The sequence below is a fragment of the Hoplias malabaricus genome, chromosome 10 (genome assembly GCF_029633855.1).
Source record: "Hoplias malabaricus isolate fHopMal1 chromosome 10, fHopMal1.hap1, whole genome shotgun sequence".
Lineage (NCBI taxonomy): Eukaryota > Metazoa > Chordata > Actinopteri > Characiformes > Erythrinidae > Hoplias > Hoplias malabaricus.
The window spans coordinates 23,165,803-23,183,292 of NC_089809.1; the positions used below are offsets into that span (position 1 = coordinate 23,165,803).

At 38.9% G+C, this 17,490-nt stretch overlaps 1 protein-coding gene across 6 annotated transcripts in view; it reads left to right on the forward strand.

Annotated features, from left to right (window-relative positions):
* The window catches only part of sema6cb (semaphorin 6Cb), a 193,992-nt gene that overhangs the window by 160,835 nt on the left and 15,667 nt on the right, over positions 1–17,490 (forward strand). For all 6 annotated transcript variants that reach the window (XM_066682487.1, XM_066682486.1, XM_066682490.1 and 3 more), the window contains 4 exons: positions 1,053–1,190; positions 4,969–5,046; positions 14,213–14,271; positions 14,850–14,900. In XM_066682487.1, the coding sequence (XP_066538584.1) occupies positions 1,053–1,190; positions 4,969–5,046; positions 14,213–14,271; positions 14,850–14,900 (326 nt within the window). The remainder of the gene's footprint in view (positions 1–1,052; positions 1,191–4,968; positions 5,047–14,212; positions 14,272–14,849; positions 14,901–17,490) is intronic.

Consider the following 17,490-nt stretch of genomic DNA (forward strand, 5'->3'; position numbering starts at 1 on the left):
AAACTGTCCTTTTAGTGTACGTTAGCCCATATTGATAAGTGGGTCATTTAGGCACAGCAATTACTTGCAAAATTGTCTGTGCCATGGGTGAGTTTGTTCCAAAGATGGGAGTAATTTCACTGTGGATGTGGTTTAGTTACAAAATATCAGAAGTTCTAAAAAAATGATTATACCTCTGACATTCTTTTTGTTGTCAAAAATTTTTCTTAGATTGGTCATATTGGCAACAATGTCCTGAAATACTGTGAATATTATTTGAGGGCCATATCGCACACCCCTCTACACAGTAATACACCAAACTCAGGTCCTGGGGTTTTGGATTTAACCCTCACATCAGGTCATCCTTTGTGGAGGAGTGGTGTGTTCTCCCAGTATCTGAATGGCTTTCTTCCAGGTGCTCAGCTTTAATTCCACAGTCCAAAATCATGTGTTGGTATGTGGATTGATTATGCAAAAATGGTATGAGTGAGATTGTGATGCTCCGTTATGAAATGGTGTGCTGTCCAGGCCGTGTTCCTGCTTTAAACCCAATGACCCACTGCAGCCCTGAACAAGATAAAATGGGTACAGATGTTTTAATGAATGATTGGATAAAATCATTAAGAAGGAAAGCTGCCTGACTTTGTACAGACAGCACAGGGAGGTCCTCAATTGATTAATATATTTTCTGAACCACAAGCAGTGATTTACTTACTGAATTTACTGAGTCAGTCTGTCTCTCTCTCTCTCTCTCTCTCTCTCTCTCTCATTGTAAACAGGGTAGACTCTAAAGCTATATATTTTTCTTGAGATGTTGCCACAGATTGTGTTTTGAAGAACTAAAAAATTTACTGGTGCCTCATGTCAGCACTAAAGCTAAAGTTTGACATTTTGTGTAATAAGGTATTGTCAGCTGTTTTTGGGAAACACTGAGTAGTTGCAGCATGTACAGAAGATGAGTTATTACCTATTTATTATTTTATGTGAAGAACGGCTTTTTGATTGTAAGATCCCTGTTTCAGCACTACTGAAAACATATCATGTGTGGCTGATTGTCATTCAACCTGTGGCAGGTGTAGTACACGTGGGGAGGACAGGAGGATTCTGGGTCTGGAGCTGGATAAGGACCATCATGCTCTGTTTGTGGCCTTCTCCAGCTGTGTGGTGCGCGTGCCTCTGAGCCGCTGTGCTGACTATGGAACATGCAAGAAGTGAGTAACTCTCCACTCACACTGAAATCTAACACACACACACTTCTCTGTGACAGGTATGTGATGACATGCATTTAATCAGCTAACATTAACTCTTTCATAACTGAGTTTTTATTGGATGTACTGGGTAAAACTACTGCACTCTACACAGCAGATCAATTCCCAGTTCAAGCTAAGAAGACTATGCTGTATATACCAGACCCCTCTGAAAAGACTCCTAATGCTACATCTGCTAAGCTCTTTGGCTTAGTTGTAAGTTACTCTGGATACAAGCATCTGGTTATTGCAGAATTATAAATGAAATGTAAAGGCAAGTTGAATCTTGCCTTTTAATCTATGCTTCTACCTTAGAAACAGAAATTCTCAATAATGTTTTTGCGTTTATTTGCATGCAAAAATGAAAATAACAATTCAACAATATATATAGATTGTGGTACTGTGGTACAGGCTTCCATTCTGAAGAAACAAACATATGGTTGGGAATATACCTGGCATGCTAGTCTTTCCTTTAACGATACTCAGATAAATAATTAGCCATAAGCTCTTAGCTATTGGCACAGTTTCTGCAACAGGAAAGACAGTATGGTATTACTTTTATATACCGATAGAAACACGGTAGCACAAAAACCAGTCCAAATCCTAATGCTGAATAATTTTAGTGTGTGCAGCAAGGACACAAGCATCACTAACATGGATGAGATTTTAATTAATCTGACTGCATCACTAATACATTAGACAAGATTAAGTTTAATATTAAGAATTTATCTCTCTCATCCTCATCCTCATCCTCTACCCTTTCCGTCAGATGTTTTGGTTCTGTGCTGGTGTAGTGAGAGTTGTGAGGAGCCAGACGGAGTGTGAGGTTAAAATTCTGTGTGTGTGTGTTTTTTTTTTTTTTTTTTTTTAAAGAGTCAGCCACTGTTGAAACGGGCATTTTAAAGACTGTAAAAATATCCCTCTTGATGTATTATAGATGCTTTTTCCTCCAGGTCTATAGGAAAGTCTGAGGGCGAGAAGCGTTGTGCTTTTGCAAAGACAAGCACTTAAATTTAAACGCAGATGCAGTTTTAAAGGCATGAAGCTAGACCATATGTCTGAGTGCAGTAGAGGGCCTGCAGGCTGCTGTGCAGCTGCTGTCATACTGCTGAGTAACTGATGGGAACGGGGACGTGTTTCCTCCGCAGCATGATAAACTTCCCTCTCCACCAGCATGACATTAGCCAAACTGAACTCATACTCAAATAGGAACCATCTGATTGGCTACAGGCCAGTAACGACCAGAGCAGAGAGACTGTCTGTACTTAAATTTTTTTTTTATTATTGTTCTTTTTTCTTCTTTTTCTTTATAACTAGTGAATGAGAAAGCTTATAGGCCCTGTTTCACTTTTATAATGGTTCTTAAATCCTATCATGGGATTTGGCTAAAATGGCCAAGAAACGGGTGCACCTTAGCTGGGATTATGGCCCGGTAATCACAGTTAACTCCAGTTCCTGAGTTTAGCCTGGAAAGCCTTTTCTCACAAATATCTCTCCCTATAGTTAACTCTCCTCTAGCTGTGAGTCTTAAAGGACCCATATCATGGAACACTGAGAATTTTTCCAGTGTAGGGCTTAATGCAGTGTGTGACAAACATTGAAAATGAACCATTCACTCAAGTCCATATATAAAACCCATGATCTGCTCTGGGCTGAATAGGCAGATATATAGAGGTCATAAAACCTTTACATATCTGCCATTCAGCCCACAGCAGATTAGCTTGTACATTCAGGTTGAAGTGATGAGGAGAGTTTCAGTTTGAATAAAGCACAATACAATACAGAGAATGGAGGTGATTTACATACATCAGACTTAAAGGTGCAGTATGAAAACAACCTGTTGAATTGTAAGAGATAGAGAGAGGTTAGAAAATGGTCATCTAAAAATGGAGAAAATCAAGTGGGCTTCAGAGAAAATAAATAAATGAAAGAATATGTGGGAACCCTTTAACTACCAGCTCATTGGATGCTATTTGTCACATCAGTCTCTGGAGAGAGAGAGGAAATTCACTATTCAAGCAGGGCCATTGTTTGAGGGGAAAATATCCCTGATTCCTCATTTAGAGTCTGGATTATTATTTTAGTACGCCTCGCTCAAATGTGGTTGCTTTATTTGATTTTCAGCACTGTGAGTAGAAGCAGCTGCATTTCTGTTGGGCGCTTTGCCTTTGTTTCTCTCGGTTACAGATATAATGGGGATGGTTTGGGTTTAATTGCGCACCCATTGAGCAGATTGTAAATGTGAATTGTAAACGATATCAGTAACTCAGGCCGGCAGTGGGTAAAAAAAAAAAACACAAAAAACAAATAACATCTCTGAATAGCCGTTCCAAAATCTGTTCACATTGATGTAATCAAAGATGACACTGTCTCAAACCGAGCTCCTCTCCCTCATTGATCCACATAGCTATGAGGAACGTAATATCTGCAGAGGCCAAAGCTTAATGAATTCCTCCAATCAAAGCACTGCACTGAAACCCTTAAACAAGAAGAGTTACAAGGCTTTTGTCAGTAATGGTTTTTCTCATTCGACTCGATTTGATTTAATAGGATATAAGTGTTAAAGTGTGGTCTTTAATTATGTGGAAACTTTAGGAAGAGCAGATCAGTCAGGAACAGAAGACGTGGCAGATTCAAGAGCACTTCTCCATCAGTAGAACAGAAAAAGACATTGTGTTAGTTTAGTTTGTTTTTCCAGGCTTCTTCATTTTGTTTCTCTCTGTCACTCACCCTCCCACTCACTCACTCACTCAATTACTCAGACATACACACAACAAAGATAATATACCCAAATACGCATACACACACACACAAACACTTTCTCTCGCCTCATCTCCCATCTCACTCTTTCCATCTCCCCACACTCTACTCTTTCCTCTTTTTCTCTCTGTGGCTGTCTCATCAGCTTACCCATGTCACCCAGGCCCAGCTGGCTTGTGGCAGGCACAGCGCACCTATCAATAACACACACACACACACGCATGCACGCATACACACACACGCATGCATACATACATACACTTTCTTTCTTTCTTGTCTCTCATACTCTCCAGCTTTCTCTTATTTTCTTATGGTCTCCCTTTTGCTTTTTTATTTCTCTCTCTCTCTCTCTCACTCTCACTCTCTCTCATTTTTCTCCCAGTTAAACAGTTCTGGGAAGACTTAACAATAAAACCCTTAATACAAATAAGAAAAAGAACAAATGGATCTTAAATAGAGTACTAAATGTTTAATAATTCAATAATGTTCAATAATTGCATGCTTACAATTAAGTAAATGGGTAAATAAAGGGCTGAAGTTATTTCTGATAAGTAACAATCACTGATAATATGCTTTGCTTCACTGAGTATCCCTCAGATTGATTTTCTTCTGAATTGAATGTAAGAGTCAGCCTCTATTTCTATCCTAATGTTTACTATCTTATAGAATATATTTGACTGAATCTCCTTCCGTCTCTTTCTCTGTTTATTCTTGCTTTTTCCACTCTTCAGTTCTACTCTTCTCTTTCTTTCTCTCTCTCCCCCTCTCCCCACTCTCTCTCTCAGTCTGACCAGTCAGGCTCCTCTGCTTTGTTATGGTGATGCTGTGGCTGGCTGTCCTCTCTGATTTGTCACAAACAAAGTCTTGGTCCATTAGTGGGATGGTGTGGTGGAGATGATGAAGGAAAGTTTTGGAGGAGGGACACAGACCCTTTCCAGCACATCTGTTGTCGGTTAACAGTGTCTTTGTATGTGTCTTTCAGAAGCTGTCTGTCCTCACGAGACCCCTACTGTATCTGGCTGAGGAGTGGAAGCTGTGCAACAATGACGCCAGGATTAAAGTGAGTTACACTGTGTCCTTCTGTATGCCCCCCCACTCCCCCATTAGATCCAAGTTAAAATGAATCCCTGCACTCTCCTCAATAACCCGTATGGACATCTAGAGTTACTGTTCTTGGTTTGCTATGCAGTCAGTTTACATCATATTATTAACATGTAATTTGGTAACAACATAATTACATGATTAGTTATGTATTAAATTTACCTTCCATTTAGAAATCTGCAACAATATGTGATTACATCATGATCTTTCATCAAAACAACAAAAACACAAATAAGTTTTCATCAAGATAATCTTGAACACATAAGAATAATATCATAGAGTTACAGTAATAATATGTCATAGAGTTGTAATAGTGTGAGGCTTCAAGTATAGGAAGGTAAAAATGAGTAAAATGTACTGTGTGTTTTCCCATAAATATAGTTACATAGTTACAGTTCACCGAAAGGATCAGAAAACAGGCAGACTTTGTTTTAGGCCATTTTCCACATATTCTGAATGTATACTACCAGTGAAACATTTGGACATCATCTCATTCAATGGTTTTTCTGTTTTTTGTTTTTTTTATCATTTTCTAAATTGTAAATGAATACGGAAGACATTAAAACTATGAAGGGACACATGGAATTATGTAGTAAACAAAAAAAAACTTTTTATATATAGTTTTCAGTGAACAGCTGTGTAATTTGTAGAACTGCTTGCCTTCTTAATGTGTCTGAGACCATAATTTGGGTTGTGCAGAGGTAGGGCTGGTACACAATTACACGATTCTATACAGTGAATAGCTCTTGCTATTCCACCAATGAATAATTAGGATGTAACCAAACTTTTGCCTGGTACTGTGTGGCTGTGTGTGTGTGGGGCTGTGTGTGTGTATGTGTATATATATGTGTGTGTGTGTGTGTGTGTGTGTGTATATATATGCACAAGAAAACTAGGAATAAATATAGCTAGAAAACAGGAAAAAGGAACTGGAAACTGGGAATTCTTAACATGGGCATAACTTTGATTTACACTAGATTGCATTCAAGATTTGTCAGATGGTACAAACAAAACAACAGCTAAATAAAGACACACATAATAAGACACAGGTGAAAACGAGAACGTAGCTAGGGTGGAGACAGGAGCTATGCTTCAGGGATCAGGTGGAGACAGACATTTTAAAACCCTAGGGTGTGGACTGTAACAAGTAAATAAATAATGCAGTACATTTCCTTAAAATAGAAAGTGAATCATTGAATTAATTTAAAAGTGTAAATTTGTAACTGTGAATTGGGAGGTAAAGAGTTGAAGCCTTGTGGAAAACTGCTCGGTCCCATTGTAGTTCAAAACTACATGCACGGCCATATGCTTTCTCAACTTTTTAATTCACTTAATCTGAAAATAATATGCTTCATTTAATCAATATTAATTATATACCAACAACTCATGTAATTTAGATCTCCTGCTCCAAGCTTGTCAAAACATTGTGGAGCCGAACCACACAGCCATCCATCTTGTTTGTGCAAAAGTGGCAAGCACGCCTCCCCTTAGCAGACTGAAGGAAATTAAAGGGCGTGAGCCATGCCTTCACCTAGCCAGTGCAGCAGCAGTGTTATTGATCACACCCAGGCCCATGTCATTTATTTATCTAAAGCTGTGTGACACACAGTCTTATTCACCAACCAGCATCTCTCAACACAGCCATTTGAAGAAAGAGAAGGCCAGATCAATCTCCTTCTCCATCTCTCTCTCTCTCTCTCTCTCTCTCTCTCTCTCTGTCTGTCCGTCTTGCTCCCTCTACTTGCGTAGAAATTGAAAGTAATGTTCGGCTCTATGGCTTTCAGCCACCATATCTGTGTACGCCAAACCCGCAGCACCTCAGAGAGTGCAAGAGCAAGCTAAGAGAGAAAGAGCTGTAAGCTGTTAGCTCCACCACCCACGAGGCCTTTAGCAGTTTTGCCCTGCTGAAACATAGCTGCTACTCTAAATCACTTCGAGTGCTTATTTTCTCATCCGAACTTTGGCTGTAAATTGCAGCTCAGTGTTAGTGACAGCGCGTGGCAGGCGTGGGTTTGTTATCCAAATGTGAGTATTGATCTCTTTAAATAGAGCCAGGGAATTATTGCCTCTGTGTCACATGACCACTCATGTGTTATATTTACTGTAGGCCTCTCTGGCTTGTTGCTAATGGAATGTGCGGAATGTATTAATGCAAGTTCCATAAAGTCCCTGACATACGACCTCGGCACCGTCCCAACTCCACAGCTTATTGACCTTATTTGGAGAAATCAGTCCAGTGTGTAGAATCGATTGATTGTACTCGAAGATAGTTTTGTTTCCGCTGGAGTTAACATGTAAGCATACTCCTGGGATAGCAACTCATTTCATTCTCTTTGGTCTGCTGGGCTGCTATAATAAAGTTTGTCATGTGTGATTAGATGAGCCTTATGGATTGCAATTTAGGAGCTCAGTTTCAACTCATCTTAGTGCTCATTTCAGTAGTATGTTTGATGCTCACAACAGAGGAAAAACCTACATATCTCTGTTGCGCGTTGTGATTCATGAAACATCCTTTGAAAAATATATGACAGGGCTCCAGGAAAATTTGAAAACTTGTCAAGGGAAATGGTGAACATGGGATTGGACAACTGTGACTCCAGAAAGATTCCAGACAGACTGGTGGCTATGCTGCTAGTCATTTTTTGAGTGTTAGCAGGACAGCATCACTTTAGCATTACTGAAGTGATGGTTCATAATTGACATAACAGTGTTATCTATGTCCCCAGTGAAGCTCAGCACTTACAAGCTGCACTTATTGTTTGTCCTCAAGGCCTTCCCATTTATTAGATCAGGCTGTCATAGTGCTTTCTGCACTATAGGTTATAAATCCTGTCAGTTTCTTTCTTTGTATTTATTTATTTATTTTTATATCTTTGAATTTATTTATCATTTTGCCTGTTTACACATTTTACAGAATGTTTTCTGGGCAAGACTATCTGTTAGTGTGGGATAGTCAAAATATTTTCCAAATATATCATGGTATCTCAATCTCAGATTAATTTTAAGCCTGCATTAGTAATGGGAATGAAGCCCTGCATCCTATGTCCTGATACTCAGCACTCTAATAACCCTGTCATAGCTAGTTTTCTCTGCTCTAAAACTAATCCAGTAATTTTAATGTTTATAGGAATTTTTTAACCATTCATACAGAGCTTGATATCATATTGTTTTCAGTAGTTATTGGCATTGAGAGAAATTATGTTATCTGTGTATCTCTTCCTGTGGGTTGTTAGTGAGTGATTTAGGTGTTCAACATAAAGGCGAAGTTTGTAATAAATTAAAAAAAACACTTTTGCTAGCTCTCCAGCTAGAGAGTTTGCTAGCTGTTTGCTAGAAACTGGTCTAATATGTTTATAAAGCACGTACGGTGTCAGTAGACTAGTTAAAAAGAAAAAGAAAAGTGGCTCGGTCAGACATGCTAGGCTTCTTTACTCATGGCAGAGAAATGACAATCAGCCGTCCAAACAATTAAAATTTTTAAAACAGGTGAGGATATTGCCTTATTCCTGCTCCATTTGTAGGTAATATTGATTTATTTCTGCTGTTTCAAATTATTTATGTTGGAACCCACAGCACAAATGAGTTTCTGTGGTAACTTACAGACAGGTTCAGTTTCAGTCACATACAAACAACAGTCATTTTTCTCAACATCAAACCATTCCACCTCAAAACACACGGAGCTTCTGAGTGTAAACAAACAAGAGAGAACTGCAGTTGATTACAATTGTTGACATTCACATTAATATAAATATTTATATAATATTGATCCAGTATTAGTTCTTAATCTATTATTATTTATGATTTGTGAAATCAGCACCTGGTACATATTATATTCAAGTTTTTATTATCTGTCAACACTGATAAACTAAACATCAATATTAATATGTATAATGCTAACATTGGAATAGATTTGGACTGTATAGATGATCCATGACTCAGCTCTAACATCCACTAAATAATTAAATGTATCATGTCCATGTGTTGCTCATTACAGAGGAAGAATGAAAATGGTTCACCTTCACTCTCCTCACTCTGCGTTATTTCTGGGTGATTGATGACCTTGACTGAGGTCCAAGGTGTCCTTTAGTAGTTAGACGTGATGGGACACATCTTTTGAAAACAACCCCATTATCAGCCATTGTTGATTAGTGTGGACACAGTTAAATTGTTCAACAGAGACAAGAACAGTCTGTAATATGCACAGAATGTGATAACACTCTGTACTTTGTTTAGGATGCTTTGCTTGTTTAAAGCCCATTTTAGTTCTGTGATTGTAATATAGATATGGTTCTACAGCTGCTAGAACTCTTTAGTGTTAGAGCTGAAGCTACGGGTCTGACGTCTTTGTTCTCCTTGAACAGTTGACCTTTTGTGGAAGAATAAGTTGTGTTCCGTGCTTTTGCTGTGTATTTGCACTGTCTCTTTATGATATTATATGACAGTCCAATGATTTCTGAACCACGACCAGTCTGAGCCAAGGCAACCTTTCCAGGGGCAGTTTCCTTAACATAGGGGCTTATAGCATCAGGCAGAAAGGCTTTATGGGGTTCGGGGGTTTGAACACCTGTAGTAGTAATGCTGCCTCTCTGAATCCAAGGCTGAGTTAAACTGTGGCACTGCAGTATTTTCGTGTGTATCTAAAGAATTGAGGATCACTGAAAAGGTGAGCTCTTTCTCCACTTGAAGGCATTTTTAGAAAGCTGCATGTTCTTCAAAGTGTTTTGTTCGACTGCCAAACAAAACTGCTCTAAATATGAGTTGCTGTAGGTGTGGACATGAATAGAAACGTATATGCTGGTGCTCTATAGCTTCCTTTGCTGGGGATTGTGCCTCTTTCTCTTTGTGATTTTTCTCACTGCTTCCGTTCTTGCAAAACTCGCTCTCATTCCAGGGCAATTTGTTCTTGGCAGGATCTCTTTGTGTGTGTGTATGTGTGTGTGTGTGTGTATGTGTGTATGTGTGTGTGTGTGTGTGTGTGTGTGTTTGGCAGACTTGTATGCAAAGATGGTGAAAAACATACTTGCATCAGATTCATGCTTATGCTGTGATATTATGCATGTACATGTGTGACTGCCAAGCTGTCGCATCATAAATGAATGTCATGTCATGTACTCTCTCTCTCTCTTGCTCTCTCTCTCTCTCTCTCTCTCTCTCTCGCTCTCTCTCTCTCTTGCTCTCGCTCTCTGTCTGTGAGGTTAATGGAAATGAAGGGTCTAAAATGTGTCAGGAAGCAGGGAGACAGATTGAATATTGAGGATGGAATGGGAGGCTGGGTTAGACACTTGTCAGAACAGAAATCAAGTGATTCTATTGTGTAACATGCGCTGAACCTATTTAACATTTCCCATTTTATCTAAAAGGATTTTTTTCTATAAAATATATTTAAACTTATGACACTCTCTATAGGTTGGTTGGCTACTCAACAGTGTCCTGCGGTGCTCATGAGCGCACGTGTTTGCCCGTGTCTGTGTGTGTGTGTTTGTATGAATATGTGAGTGTGTGTGGTGCCCTGCTATGGACTGGTGGCCCATCAGGGTGTGCTCCTGCCAGGGTTCCAGACCTACCACAACTCAGAACTGAAAAAGAGGTTACAGACAATGACTGACAGACTTTTTCTTCAGACAGTTAACTATGCTCACAATTTCTACAACAGAAATATTGCCAAGTAATTGAAATTAATATTGAAGCGTTTTCATTAGTAAATCTGTGATAAAAAGTGTTTGGTGAAAGAAAAACTTGCCATACTTTGACCCTTCATATTGTCCTCTGGCTGAATGTAAAAATGACTGAATGTAAAAGAAATACAATTTAGGCCAAAACTGTAAAGCAGCTTTTGTAAATAATGTCTCAAGATTTCATGCAACATACATGGAGCCATTTTTTGTGTAATAGCTTTCAGTCTCTGACTCAGTAAGTTTGTCTAAAATTGAGAATTTCATCTAAAAACCACCAATTGACTTTGTTTACATATTAAATATTTGTTGAAAATTCTGATAATTCAGAGGAATTCCCCTTGTACCACCATTATTTTTCACTGCTTTATGTTCTTACATCAAACCTGTGCTCCTTCTCCAGATACCACTAAAGGACTGGTCTTAATTGACCTGCAAGGAGGTCTTGTATTGACTAAGCTGGAGGTTTTAACAGTGTTTGAGTCAACAGACCTTGGAGATGAATCAGGATGTACAGTAAATTGGAGCATGAATCACAGCAATTGGCAATGCCAGCGTTTGAATCACAGCAATTGCTATCGCAGCATTTGTAACTACAGCAAACCAAGACTTAGAAACAACAACTCTGCCTGTACATTAGAGCATCATAGTTGATCATTTCCTTAGTTGCTCAGGATGCCTCCTGTGTAACCTCTATTTTTCTACACTTCTCATCAGACTACCTATAGGACTCCTCCTGTGTTTACTATGTTTGATTGCCATGGTTTTTTTTTAATCAGATGGCTCTTTTTCTCTGAGAAGGACAACACCTCGTATCTGTTATTAAAGCAAACAAGCATACATGCGTGGGTGTTTAATTTGCTGCCTCTAGTGAAGCTGTGCAGTTCCCTTTAATTGCACCTCCTTTCTGTCTCCAATAACCCACCTCCAGGGACAACCACACAGTTCTGGTGCTTTCTGACTGGGGCTTTTATATTGCACTCGCACATGACTGCTCGAGACATAATACAGCTAATCAGCAGCAACTCTAAAAAAGTGAATATCTCTTGATGTCTATAATGGATAATTAGGTATGATGATGAGGGCTGGGTGATGCATTAGTCACTGTTGCTATGGAGCTGTCCACTGTTAGGCAAGCTCCAATCCAGTGAACCGTTTAGCATTTCATAGGATTTTAATAGCCAAACGGCAGTGCACATTTATATTTGGTGTTTGTATAAGGTCTATCCTGTGGCTTGATATCATCATTTTACTTTATCAGCATATCAAGGTGGATTGCATGAACCATGTGAAAGTAACTGCAGAGGAAACATCAGCTCAGTTGCAGGGCTGAAATCTTCCCTGATTGTTGTGAAATAATTCAGCAAACACACTGTTTGCAATTTGTGCAACAACAAAACAAAACAGAAGTTTGCTCAAATGAAAATCATTTGTGTCAGTGGCACTCTCAAACCTTGCAGAGTATTGTGTTTCATTCTGATAAAGTCGTTGTACTGACAGAGAAACAGCAGTCCTATTCAAACGGGTAAATGACTACTCTTTCTGAGTGCAATACCATACGCTAATTTCAGAAGGACAAGAGATTCAGGACCTCTTCACTGATTTCCTTTCTGGTCTATTGTGCTGTACAGTCAATAGGATAATGTTCCACTGAGCTGGGTGCCACTGCGTAATTTTGAAAGTGCCAGAAATCGAACTGCTCACATTGATTTACACGGGTGCATGTTCTGCTGTGCCGTATTGTAAGAATTTCATTTATTTTTCTCAGATAAGCTAAGCCCAGTCCTGTGTGCTTGTGAGAATATGCTTATGTATTAGAACTACATCATTTAATAGCTTGTAATACAGGTCAGATGCCACACGGGAGACAAAAAGGTTTACTTTTGTCTTTACAAATAGCTAGATTCCTTGTCACAATAGATTTTGTTTTTTTTGCTCTCTCTGAGGCCAAGTACTGTTGTTATATATTTGGACAAAACATTTTAAAGGAACACTTGGTAAGTTTGTCTAAATAATTTATCCAAAGGGGTGGTGTGCCTTTCTACTCTCCTGAGCACATAGTAGCAATAACAGAGGCACAGTTATCCCTCTTATAGTTCAGCGATCACAATGATTTTGAAGCTGTAATTTTAGCTGTCAGTGTTTAAATATAAAAACTAGTCTGTTTGTAAAGACCAAAGTGCCACAGTGATGTGTGTGGGGAATTATGATGAATTATGAATTATGAATTACTCTGGCAAACCACATTGAAGTCATGTTGTTATACTATACTCTGACATGGACATTTATTTTTTTAACTCAAAGCAGATTTCAAGAAGATAATTAATTTTCACATAGGGAAATCAGCTTAGGCTTGCCATACACTGTTTGATAACAGCACTCGTATACGATTACTGCATGTCACACTGCATAAAAAGCTGCAGCTTAAATCCTGACCAAATTCTATGTCACTTATGATCTCACACAAGCTACAAAAAAGATTTTCTGGAGATAAATCATTGTCCTTAATTCCTCTTAGACGGTTTTAGGTTTGGTCATAGCATTGGTCACAGTGTAAGATTTTGGACCCAAATTTCTGACACTGCCAGAACTTTGATCTGTCTTTAATCACGATGGCTCATAATCCGCTGTTGCGGAGCATGTCACATTATGAATTCACAGACCCCATATTTTAACTCACCATCAAAGAGTACTTTTACAGTTTCTCTCTGCGCCAGTGTTATCATGTGGATTATCACAAAGGACAACTCGCATTTAGACTAAGCTCCTAATATGGGCATAGTGCCAGCCTTGTTGTAATATTATCTTTTGCATGTAGTAATTCTTCAAATCCAGTGATGAATTATTTTCATTTATTACTGTGTTCATTGCATCACAAGCAAAAAGCTTTAAAGTGATCCAACAAGGGCTTAATTGAACCGGTTTCTGTGCAGAATTCCTCTCTGAGTGTCCTGATAAAGCACAGGTGTTCTCACCTCCTGACAAATGCACTGAATAGGTTTAGAAATAATCACTGTTAATTGTGCTTAATCATCACAATCACAATACCATACACAGTAATTGCACTTGTAATTTTCATAATGGTCTCTCATAGGTGTGTTCCTACCTCTGAGTGTGGCTGATTTTTGTAAACAGTTTCTTTTCTCTTCCTGCCACTGTGGAGAAAACATGGCTGCTGCAGTGTGGTGGATGCCACCTCTCCTCCATTTTTCTTTTGCCGTTCGCTCACCCAGCCGCCTCTGTCAAGAGCACCAGCCTTGATGAGACAGCAAACAAATTGCATTTCCCTTTTAGTGTTATTCAAGCCCAGGCAGAGAGACAGCAGGACTGTTTCCCTGGGCTTGACAGCACGGGCAATTAGAGGAACAGGGAGAGAAAGGGATGACGCAGGTGTTAACTTTGTCCCTTTCCTTTCTTTCCTTCTCTCTTTCTCTCTCTCTCTCACTTTCTCAGGTTTGGCTTTGAGCAGGATGTGGAGACTGGTTACCCTCAGTACCCAGACAGCTGCCATGGTGAGAACAAGACAGCTAGAAAGTGTCCTTGTATAACTCATGGGCTTTGTACACTCCTAGCTAAAATATGGGCTCAGAAGTCTTAGAAATCTAAGAAGTTGCCATTGTAATTTTGTCAAACTGCTAAACTTTGAAAAACCTTTCAAAGAATGAAAGGCTGGAAGCAGTGCACCTACATTTCAAAATGTACTGATGATAATGCTTTATGTTTTATGGTGGTCTATCAGTAAATATCAGTGAGCAAAACTATACAGAGACTGGGGGGTTGGAGTCACCTCTACATTGTAGTATGTGATTTTGGGGCTTTATATTTTAGACTTTTACTGTTGCTGAGTTCGAGCAGCATATAGAACTTATACTAACTTTTTCATATTCATATCATAATGAAATATTTATTCACAAACACACACGGTATTGTACAATGTTCATATTCCTCCATTCTAGAATACAACTAGAATATAACTTCCCCACTTGACAAATTTATGACAGAACACACGTTTAATACCAGTGCTGAAGATTAATTTAGCCTTCTTTAGAACGGCACACTTTAATTATGCATTTTTGTCTGTTAATCATAGATGTCTTGGCAACTACACGAAAGCAGAACACTGCAGTGGATTCAGCCTATGGTCAGTAGCTTCTCTTTTTCCCTCTTTTTGCTTTAGATCACATAAGTCATCGTCTCTCCATTCAGCACTAACTTAAATTCATCAGTCGCTCTGTGCTCCTGCCTTTTATACATCACTCTCCCATCCAGAAGGTCTTTGAAAACGTGTGTGTGCACTTTAACTCCATTCGTTCATTGAAAAGCCATCTGGTTCCTCCTTTCATTCAAATAATGGGTCCGTATTGCGAGTACATTTCTTATTTGTTGGCCAGCTTTGCTGTGTGAATTGCGCAAATGGCGGACGTATTACAACATATTGCTCTCGTATGAAGCAATTTTCCCATGCACACACATTACAGAGTGTAATTCAATCCTTCCTGCTGTCGTCTCTAAATCCCCACCTCACAGCCAGCCCAAGAGGTGCTTTCACACAGGTACCACACACTGCCTCTCCAGATCCCTGATACAGAAACAGGCTTCCTTGAGTTTAGTGGCTGTACTAACTAGGGTCCACCTAATATGAGTTAATCCTTCCTCAAGCAGTTTACATTTTAAGTATTAAACCTAAATAAATAATTTTCTAACATTTGAGGAATGCTGGAGAGATGGCATGTTTTATTGATGAAAAAGTACACTTACTTTTGCACATTTTAAGGCACAATTACTGTTTGTGTACTAAATGTAACATTACAGGAAGCAATGTAAATGTGTAAATTAAATTCTTGTTTTTCTTGGAAATTTGGAGAAACATCCATTATTAATGTTTGATGTGTATTTATTTGAATTTAGAACATTACATTATGTGCTTTCAAATTTAGCAGGATTTTATTTGCATTTCTACAGGGATGCAGGAAGCTATTTTAAATACAGATGCACACCTTGTACAATCTGCACTCTCTCATTCTGGACAAGCCTTAAGCAAAGATTTTTCTTTAAAGATTGTCATAAGGTTGTAAAAATGTGTAATGTGTAGTGAAACCAATGCTGATTTAATTTATTATTTTTTTTATTGATGATATTTTTATTGATGTTAATCTGTATCATTTTAATTTCAGCTGATTTTATCTGGGAAAACACATATCCCTCAGACCCTCGTTGTATCTGGCTGCAGGATTTGCTTAAAATCAGCTCAGGATTTAAAAAATAATCTAAACAGCTGTTCATTTTACAATCCGATCAGTGAATGTGCTCAGTGTGTGGTGTCAGACAGGGAGAGAGCAGGACTTTTTTTAAATCAAACATTAATCAGTTAAGTGTGTGCACATTTGTATGTATGTGTGTGTGTGTGTGTGTGTGTGTGTTGGCTGGGTTTCTGCTGTTTAGACAAATTAGGAGTGGAGGTCAAGGCTGATAGCTATTGTAGTGAAACACATCAACAGCACATTCTGACAGAGACAGAGAACTGCTGCTGTCTGTCTGTAACTGCATCACACACACACACACACAAAACACTCTAATCCCTGTGGAAAACAGCAGTTACTCAGCGTAGTAGCAGCCACAGTGCTGTGGGGCTATATGTAGAATGGCCACACTTAAATGTGGGAAATATATGGACAGACACGCCTAGAAAACAAGTAAAGAATTGTAATGTGAAAATTGGATTCCATCCAGTCAGCAGTTTGGTATTATGCAGGTTTGCTGATTGTCGTTTACTGACTCTTACGTGTAGTGGGTTCTACAAGCACTGAGGACATGGTTGGGCGTTGTGCCTCTATGTATTGGGGCTGTGATAAATGATGTAACACTATGCTTTTTTTTTTTAATCATATTGTAGATATTTCATTACAGATAGAACAGTTAGACCCATACTTATTCCAGCACAGTGAAGTGCAGTATGTAAATTAAAACCATTTTTAAAATGTGGAACTGCTAGTTATTTCTTGGTTATTCCAGCCTATTAAAAAAGAGCTTAATGCAATTATATGCATTGTATGTTGTTTAAAAAAAAAAAAACCTATTGCAATGTCATATTTTTGCTCTGTCACACTTTCAGTATGTGATTTCATCAGAAAGGCATATTGTGACATCATTAATCTCCATAATGATAACCTATTTTCATATTTCTCAGCCCTATTCATGATTACATATCTTCACAAAAAGACATAGAGTAGAACTTTCTCAGAGCTCATCAGCGTCCGTCAGTAAATGACACAAAGAAAGTGGCTCTTCACAAGATGAGTGCGTGACTGCAGGCTTCTCCCCCATAGAGTCAGTCAGTTTATCTGAAGGCTGAGGAAGTGAACACCATGGGATTACACACTCAGTCAGCCCCCCACTGATTAATTCAGTTTGCGTCTCAGCGGACCACTGTTCCCCAAGAAACACAAGCGGTTTACTTATTTAGTTTACCGTGTTTTCTATTCTCACTCCAAGACAAAGCCCTCCACAGCTGTACTGCACACAGCAATTATTTCAGTGTTGAGAAAACACCCACGTGCCAACACCGAGCCATTACACACTCTGAGCTTTGTTCCTGATCAGCTCAGTGCTTCTCTCTCTCTCTCTCTCTCTCTCTCTCTCTCTCACTCTCTCTCACGTCTTTTTCGCAACCTCCATCCCTCTCTTGCACGCCCTTCTCTTGCTCATTTTGCTCCCTCCTGGCAATAATCTCT